The sequence below is a fragment of the Telopea speciosissima genome, chromosome 3 (genome assembly GCF_018873765.1).
Source record: "Telopea speciosissima isolate NSW1024214 ecotype Mountain lineage chromosome 3, Tspe_v1, whole genome shotgun sequence".
NCBI lineage: Eukaryota > Viridiplantae > Streptophyta > Magnoliopsida > Proteales > Proteaceae > Telopea > Telopea speciosissima.
Window position 1 is genome coordinate 72,482,547 of NC_057918.1, and position 8,902 is coordinate 72,491,448.

The 8,902-nt window shown below is 39.0% G+C and overlaps 1 protein-coding gene across 1 annotated transcript; it reads left to right on the forward strand.

Moving 5' to 3' along the window:
* The first annotated feature begins 1,421 nt into the window (after window positions 1–1,421).
* LOC122655503 (photosynthetic NDH subunit of lumenal location 3, chloroplastic-like) lies at window positions 1,422–4,301 on the forward strand. The gene is made up of 4 exons (XM_043849690.1): window positions 1,422–1,707; window positions 2,459–2,745; window positions 3,231–3,308; window positions 3,971–4,301. The coding sequence occupies exons 1-4, from the start codon at window positions 1,422–1,424 to the stop codon at window positions 4,049–4,051; spliced, it is 732 nt and encodes a 243-aa protein (XP_043705625.1). The 3' UTR covers window positions 4,052–4,301.
* The last annotated feature ends 4,601 nt before the right edge of the window (window positions 4,302–8,902 follow it).

The window sequence follows — 8,902 nt, forward strand, 5'->3', positions numbered from 1 at the left end:
TATTATTGTTGGGTTTTGAGATTGCAGCTTAGTTCAAGGGTTGGCATTTTGGGGCTCCAAACTTGCAACTGCGTGGTTGGGGGTCCATGGTATTTTCGATTGGTTCTATTCTACATGGTGCCGTCTACAACTTAGATTGGCCGAGGTCGAATCTGCTTATGCAAGTGTTGGACGATTCTGATGATCCCACAACCCAATTGTTGATCAAGGAGGAGGTTCGAAAATGGCAGCAGGAGGACGGCCCCTATCGTCTACAAGCATCGGGTCATCAGAGATGGGTACAAAGTGGGCAATCTTGTCTTTGGTCGAGCTTGATCTGTCTACTGAGCTCATGGATTCTGCTACGGCGGCTATAGCGGAGGCAAGGAATTTGGAGAAGTTATGGCTGGTTAGGTGTAAATTGATTTTTGATTTGGGTATTGCGGTTGGGTGCAAGAAGCTGAGACTGATCAGCTTGAAGTGGTGCTTAGGCCTTAGGTAGACTTTGCTCCAAATCGCTCCAAATCCTTCGCTCGCCGTGTCACTATCTTGGTTTCCATGGTGTTCCCATACATGCAACTGATTTTTCCCAATCGATTTTGGGGAAGATGAGTTGCAGGTTTGTTTTTTATTTTTTCTTCTTGTAAGAACAATTTTGTCAGTTTACATCATATTTTTAACATTGTTAGTCAGGAATTGACGAAATGGGTGTATTTGTTAACGTTTGTAAACCTCAAAGGGGTACGCAGAATTATCCAAAACAAAGGGGTTAAAATTATACTTTCGTTAAACCTCAGGGGTGGTATGTATAAATTACCCTTTAAATTTTTGCCACGGACAAAGGAGAGATGATCTTGAAACCTGGCTGGCCCAAGAACAAGCAATAGTGTTTTCAAATAGAAATATAGTTTTTCAATTATTCTTATTTATTTAAATAGAAATAGGATCCATAAATAATACCAAGTACATACAAAACCATTTTTAATTTAAACAAAAAAAACAAAAGATAAAAATGATACCAAAGAGAGCAGATCTTAAAACGCATTTTTTAACTTTTGATATGAGCTGTTTACTGTTTTTTACCCGAACATTATCTAGGACCGGGCCAGCCCCTATGATATGAGCTGTTTAAATGGATGGGATCTAGGTTACATGTGGGGCTCTTCCCCTATGGTCCGGGCCTGGCGGAGCGGGTCGGGGCCTCTCGGTTCTGGCCTGTTTGTTTTTCCTCTTTATGTTCTAACTAACGGCAGCTAAAAAGTTGAAATTTCAAGTCGGATACCCCTCCTGTCTCCAGAAAAAAAACAAAGTTGAAATTTCAAGGAGACGAAAACGCCCTCAGTCCTGGATAATATGTTTCTGTGGTGAGTAGACCGAGTACTAAGTAGTAGGCGCAGCACTGAGCACTCAATATCCTACAGAATCAGTTATTTGTAGGTGTAATGGCTCGCCTAGCAGGTCTGAATGGAGTCTTCGAGACCTCGTCCATTAGACTAATTAACATCTTTCACCCCAGAAACACCCCCAGAAGAACCACGGTTATTGGATTTGCTGGCATCGAAGCCGGAGCCAAGGAAGATGAACGACACCCACTAATTTTTTCGAGAAGGGTTGCATTAGGAGCCGCTGCTGTTGCTCTTTCATTGTCCTCCGGCGCTCGCCTCACTCTTGCCGAGGATAATGGGTTGTGGCTCGATGGACCCATACCCATACCACCAGTATACAACAGTGAGCTACTTCCTTTCTTTTTCTTGTTAAATCTTTTGTTCTCTTTAAGACGTTCACTGATTTTACTAAATCAGGCTTTGTCCTCAAAACTCCAATTGCTAATGCTACTACTTTAATCCTCTCTTCTGCCTTCCTTCCCATTACTACATCCCAGTGATTACCTCTTTTTATGTTAGACGGATATTCCAGACCTGTTTCTGCTTCTCCTTTATCAATGCAGGAGCAAATCGGGTTCCTCCCCAACCCTATATATATCACAAAGAACAATTGAAAGTATGCGCATTCGTCTCAAATCAAACCATGCCCAATGTCCACGATTATGCCCAATTTTTAATTTTTAGATTTGAATTATTTATTGAAGCTTCTGATAAATCCGTCCAAGAGGAAAGCAGCACTTGGTTAAGCTTTGCAACTTAGCTAAAATACTTTTGGAAATGACTAACTTAATGTTCCCAAACTATACTAGTCAAGAATCAAGATTTCTTGTAAACATAAGTTCACCTTCTTTGGATCAAGAACTTTAGTACATATCCAATAGTTGTGTTTGTCCTTAAAAGGAAGGAAAAGGGGAGTCCCCTGCCACTCTTTAGAAGCTAAATTTTGATGGCGGGGTAGTCTCGGTCCCCAGTCATCATCAGATATAGTAAGTTCAAGCAGCAATTTTGAGGTATTAAAGCAGAACCAGTCCGTCCGATCAACTCCCAAACTCCTTTCCCTTTGTGTTGATGTGCATAACAAACTTTGTTGGCAGGGATTGCAAACGAGGAAACTGGGACCCGTTCTTTTCTCAAGAAGGGACTTTACATAGCAAATGTTGGGCCCAAAGGAAGTGCTTACAGGTTAAGGAAGTATGCCTTTGATCTCATGGGTTTAGGGGATTTGATTGGGCAAGATGCTTGGAATTATATGAGGAAGTACCTCCGACTCAAGTCCACATTTATGTACTATGACTTCGACACTGTTATCTCTGCAGCGCCAACCAATGAGAAGAAACTCCTCACCAATCTAGCTAATAGATTGTTTGATAGTGTGGAGAAGGTAATAAATGCATTTGTTTATGTGCTTGCACTGCAAACGATTGAGTGAACTAGATCTTTACCAGTAACGATTGTGTTTCTTGTTGACCAACACCCCCAAATTACACTTAGATGGTCATAGAGACTTGTAGCATTTGTGACAATTCTATTAGATAACGGGAATGTTGGAAAATGTAAAGGACTGCAAATATAATGAGCATGATCATCTTCATAGAAATATGAAACAATTTCCATAGTTTTATCCATATTTGGTAGTAGAAAACTTCCAAGAACAAGTGTGCAGATTCCATTTCGTAACCAGTTGGACAGATCAATCATAATGTCCAATTAGATAATCACATTCTGACATATATATATATATATAACACAGAAGGCATATGAGAAATGTTAGAAGTAGACAACTGATTACACATAGAAGTGTTCGTTATAATGATATAGAAGTTGACATTCAAACAGCCTAAAAAAATTTGTTTTCATTGTTGACAGCTTGAAGATGCTGTGAAGATGCAGAGTCTTCCCCAGACAGAGTCATGTTATCAAGACACCACAGCTATTCTTCAAGAGGTTTATGAATTAGATTGCATAAATATACGGAATTTATTTGATTGTTTTGCATTTTTATCCTTCTTAATCAAGGGGTGGGGATTGGAAGGACAAGAAAACAAACGCAATATGCAAAGAATTGTCTTTGACTCCATGCAGTACTTAATGTTGAATTCCCTTGAATGTTTGAAATCACATCTAAAACAGGATGATCGAAATCTTAAGTTAGTTAATTTAGAAAACATGGAGCGATTTAATCTTCAGAAACAATAAACCACACCCAGCAAATGTAATAAACCAGATTTACAAAATGTGTGTGGACCTGAACATATTTGGGTTGGTAAGAGATGTATATTTAGGAGAAAGTTTTTCTGCCCCGCCAACCAAACATGGTGGCCTGGAGCAATCGATGGCCAAATACTCTCCCCTTTGGACGTGGTGCTCAAATACCCTCCATCCACCCCCAACCATTGACTTGTCTGCTCCACCGACCAACCAGAGTACCACCCCTTTTCCATATATATTTAAGGTAGCCAACTGATAAAACAGAACCATATTGATTGCCTTCTACCACAGCAGGATTGTCATAACAACGGACAGAACCTATCAGCTGACCAACAAGTAAGACATCAGTTGTGGCATAGGGATAATCAGGAATCATGATGGTATTTTTGTCTTGGCAGGTAAAAAGTTCAATGGAGTCGGAAGCACTGAAATGGAAGCCTTCTCCTTATGGCATGGGATTCCTCAAGCAGGAGAACTAAGAACAGAGTGCAAGAAGACAGTAGATTTGCTTTATCAATAATCATCCATAGATCATTTTGCCTATGTTGCTGAATATATGCAGGAATATGGTCTTGAGGTTTCAGATCATGTATTATTAAGTGAAACTATTGCTAGGAGGCTCACTCCCTAGCAAGTTGGTTTAAATTGGAGGCAAGTTTGGAATGGTTACAATCACATAATCCATTGTTCTAATTGTTAGAATCAGGTAATCTATTTGTTCTAGGTGTCATATTAGTGGGAGTTAATTACTCCCTTTTCGCAATATAGATACTTTATTTGAAAAATTATTAGACAAGAAAACACACATCCACACTCACACCCACAAACACACTTAATCAGATGTTAAATAAGCCCAACCCAAAGCTTAAGCTATTAGGTGGAGAGGATCAACAGGTATATGAAAATTATTCAAAAGTACCAAACTTGGGCCTGGTTTGGTATGTGTTGGAATTGGTGACCCGATAGTGCCTTGTATTCGGATCGGGTATAGAACATATGCATTCAAATTTGAGATCAGTCCATAACGAAATGGGAAACAATAGGTTACCTTAGAACCGCAATTGAGATTCCTCCTCCAGATAATAGTTCTTCGTTTGAGCAACAATAGGATTTTGAAGAAGATCAACATTTGCATTCAAATTTAAGATCAGCCCATAATGAAAGGAAACTAGAAACAATAGGTTACCTTAGAAGTGGAATTGAAATTCCTCCTCCAGATAATAGTTCTTCCTCGTTTGTGCAACGATAGGAATTGAAGAAGATCAACATTTAAATCCTCTATTCGAAGTAAACAAACAACAGAAACTATGACCAAACAACTTGAGATTCACAGTCTCAAATCAACACCACCATTCAGACTCACAGTCTCAAATCAACACCACCATTCAGACTCACAGAGAGAGAGAAATCCGTCTAGAGAGGAGGAGCCCAAAATTCGTTTATGACTGGTGTCACCCTCCCCTCTGGTGCTGCCTTAAGGTTGTATGAAATCCCAACTCTCAGTTTCCTAAACTGATTGGGATACTTGTTGGTGAAGTTACTTGATTTGCAATCTATCTTGCTTTTAAAGTGGGAAGAGGTAGAATCTAAAAGGGATTTTGATATTTCTTTAATTATGGTTGATAATTTTATTTACTATAATTAAATAAATAATCAACCTATTTTATTTTCCCAATAAATGTCATGCATAATTGAACTCTTTAATTTGCATATATGACCCTCCACGAAACAATATAGACACAAATTCATCAAAAGCATCATTCTTATCTTTTAGGAATATTGTGTTGGATTTAACCAAATGGCACAAGGGAATCAGATTGGTAATGCACTTTTCGTTCAGATCCAAGAGAGGTAGAAACAATTTCATAAGGAAAAATCATGGTTACCTTAGAGTCGCAAGTGTCTCCTCTTATAGATAATAGGTCTTCTCGATTTGTGCAATGTTAGAAATTGATCTAGTTCAACACTTTGAATCTCGCTATCAATTCTTGCAAAGTGGAGAAGAAGCTAAATCACCAAGACACTTGGGTTCCAAAACCCAAGAATCCTTCTTGCTCAAACCACACCAAGAGAGAGGGAGCGAGAAGAGAAATCGTAGGAGGATGGAGAGAGGCATCCAAAACCGTGGGCTACTTCTCCCCTCCTCTCTTTTATATTTTTAGAGTCCCAATTGGGTCTCCTGATTGCTTTTCGTATTGGTCATGGACCAATATTCTATTTTGGTGAGATGAAATCTTTTCTCCTTTTGCAAATCCAATTTGCTATCAAAGTGGAAGACATAATGTTGTATGCTAAAGAAAGTAGCTACTTAATCATTTTATGCCAGCCTTAGTGCATATATTGTCTATCCTCCATCGACATCCAGACTATTCATGCCGACACCCAAAAATACCTCCATTGATGTCGGCAGCTATTCATCGACAACAACTCGATGTCGACCTATCCCCTCCTCGATGTGGACTCGATCCTAGTTCAATGTCGACTCTGTGCAAATCGGAGAATCGCAAACTTGTCATGTTTAGCTCTGATTTCACTTCTTTTCACGCCTAAGCTCAATTTTGGCTTGCTTAAGCCTCAAGTAACCCATCCTTTGGCAACAAACCACTTGCCCACACCCCATTGACCATTACTTTGACCAAACACCCATCGACGATGCAAAGACACCTATTTCGATGCTTCACCAACGATCCGAATCAAACCCCACCATCCAAGCATGAATTTGGGAGTGCACACACCCTCTACATCTATAAATACACCCCTCTCACATTGAGGAGGATCTTGTGAGGTTTGAATCCTTGGACAACTCTTTAAGTCATATCGAGTGACCTTCGAGTACGAATGACAAACTACTACCCAAAAGAACGACAAAGAAGCCTGAACTATTGCAGGGGCCTGCCCGGGTCCCAGATAACATTCGGGCTAAAAAAAACAAAGAAGCTTGAACTATTGGCGATATTCTCTCCACACATCAACCCCTTGAGTCACAAAAGGGAAGCCTCTACTCTTACTCAAGTGCAAGTCCTTTTAACTAGGTAGAGTCCTTTTTTCACATACTTTCAACCAAGTTTTTTGTTTTCTTTCTCGCATTCGTTTTGCATCTTTTGATGATGTGTGATCCCATCTCTTTAGATGGCGATCACACACCTTTATTGTTAGTCTTTTCATGTTTCCTTTTACATACAATCCCCATCCCTTGTAGTCTAAGACTCCCTTTCTTTACATGAATGATATGATGCATTTGTCTATTCTCTAAGGCATGATCTCTATATTTCTTTGATTCACATGTGGATAATATGTCCATGTTTAGTTTCTCTCATCTTTTTTTTTTCTTTTCGGTAAACATTTCTCTCATCTCATGATGACTGCATGCTAGTGAATTCTCTTATTATAATGATGTGATGATCATCTATGGATAGTTGTCCCATTTTCATATTCGGTGTTACCATAGTCTCTTGCATGCATGTATCCGGTTAGGACATTCTCTTTACCTCCCATTCATATTTTCTCTTGTTTAGATCTAGATCCTATTTGCATCTCTTCAATATGTCATTAGTATATTCTCATGTTCTCATGCATCATATGTGTCTTTTCATGTTTCCTCTATTTTCACGGTTTTTATCGTTAGAGTAGGTGTTTCATCGGTACATTTTTATGATTTAACTTTGTTTAATGTTTTCAAATCCTTATTTCCACATTTAATCATGTTTTCACCGTTGTTTTCCTGTCCAAGGGTTTTCCCTCTTACTTCTTGGGATTTTTTCTAAGTTTTCTCTAGGTTCGCATTAGTCTTAGAGGTGTTCTCAAAATTTTCACTGATTTGCTTTGTATACGGATTCTCATGTATGTTTTCTTCATTTAGCTATGTTGCTTAGGCTTTTAGCCATGTTTTCATTGACATCTTAGCATTCTCAATGTTTCTTTTTGATTTACTATCTATCTATGCATCCTAGGCTTAGAGCTTACATATTTATGATTAAATCCCTCACGTGTTGTTCATTGTTATCTTGTATATAATTTCTTTACTTTCATGTATACTAATCCTTACTATATAACCAAACCTCTAGGTATGTCATCTCACATTTCTCTGAATTTCATGCTTCATTTTTACCCTTCTTGCACTTTACTTATTTTCTCACCCAAAAGCATGTTATGACTCTACCTAGCCAAGTAATAGAAAGATTGGCAAATTCGGGCGGACTGGGATGCCTAATACCTTCCCCGGACCGTAACTTATTTTGTACCCAGACCAATGGACCGACAAGTCCCCAATAGGTCATAATATTAGAGTAATTACATTTATATTATGGATCCTAGACCCTCCTCTAGGTGGCGACTCCCAACATTCAATTCACCTCTCTCTTCTCCTCAAGGGGGTGTGAATAGAGGACACATGGCGATCCTCTGCCATGTCATTATCCTCACAGGGTGGAGAGAAGAACCTAGGACAATTTGATGGAATGTGATGGAGTAGCTACAGATTTTGATTCACGAGCTTTCTTTTTTTGTGTTTTTTCTTTTTATCCACTCTCTCCAATATCCGGAAAAATGATTGAATTTTAGGGAGTTTCCTAGGGAAGTCGAATGTACCTTATCACATCATTCACTTGGAATATATGGTGAGAGGCCTAGTAAGCAACCAGAAAGAACCTATGTACCTAAGGCTCCTTTCCCTAACAAGCTCAAGAATAATAAGAAAGTTGCAAATGTGGATAAGATTCTTGATGTGTTTAAGCAAGGGTAAATTAACATCCCTTTGTTACCCAGATCCCTGCTTATGCTAAGGTCCTAAAGGACTTATGCACTCAAAAGAGAAAGACCAATGTGCCCATGAAAACTTTTGTGTCTGCCCAAGTGAGTTCCATATTGTCTCAATAGATGGTAGCCAAGTACAAGGACCCTGAGTGCCCAACAATCTCTTGTGTTATTGGCAATACCAAAATTGACCATGCTCTTCTTGATCTAGGAGCAAGTGTCAATTTCTTGCCACATTTTGTGTACAAGAAATTGGGCCTAGGAGAGCTTAAACTAACTAATGTCACACTCCAGTTAGCAGACTGGTCGGTTAAGATTCCTACAGGCATGGTAGAGGATGTTTTGATTAAGGTTGGAGAATTTGTATTCCCTGTGGATTTCATTGTCCTAGATACCCAACCTGTTGAAAACCTCGAGGATCAAATTCCTATCATTCTTGGTAGACCATTCATTGCCACTAGTAATGCTTTGATCAATTGTAGAAATGGTATCATGAGATTGTCATTTGGCAACACATCTGTGGATTTTAATGTTTCTAGATTGGGGAAGCAACCAAATTTGCATGAGGATGTCCATGT

Coding starts and splice junctions, on each gene's coding strand:
- LOC122655503 (XM_043849690.1), top strand. CDS start 1,422: ATGGCTCGCCTAGCAGGTCTGAATGGAGTCTTCGAGACCTCGTCCATT. Junction 2,746..3,230: donor TGTTTGATAGTGTGGAGAAG/GTAATAAATGCA, acceptor CATTGTTGACAG/CTTGAAGATGCTGTGAAGAT. Junction 3,309..3,970: donor CCACAGCTATTCTTCAAGAG/GTTTATGAATTA, acceptor TTGTCTTGGCAG/GTAAAAAGTTCAATGGAGTC.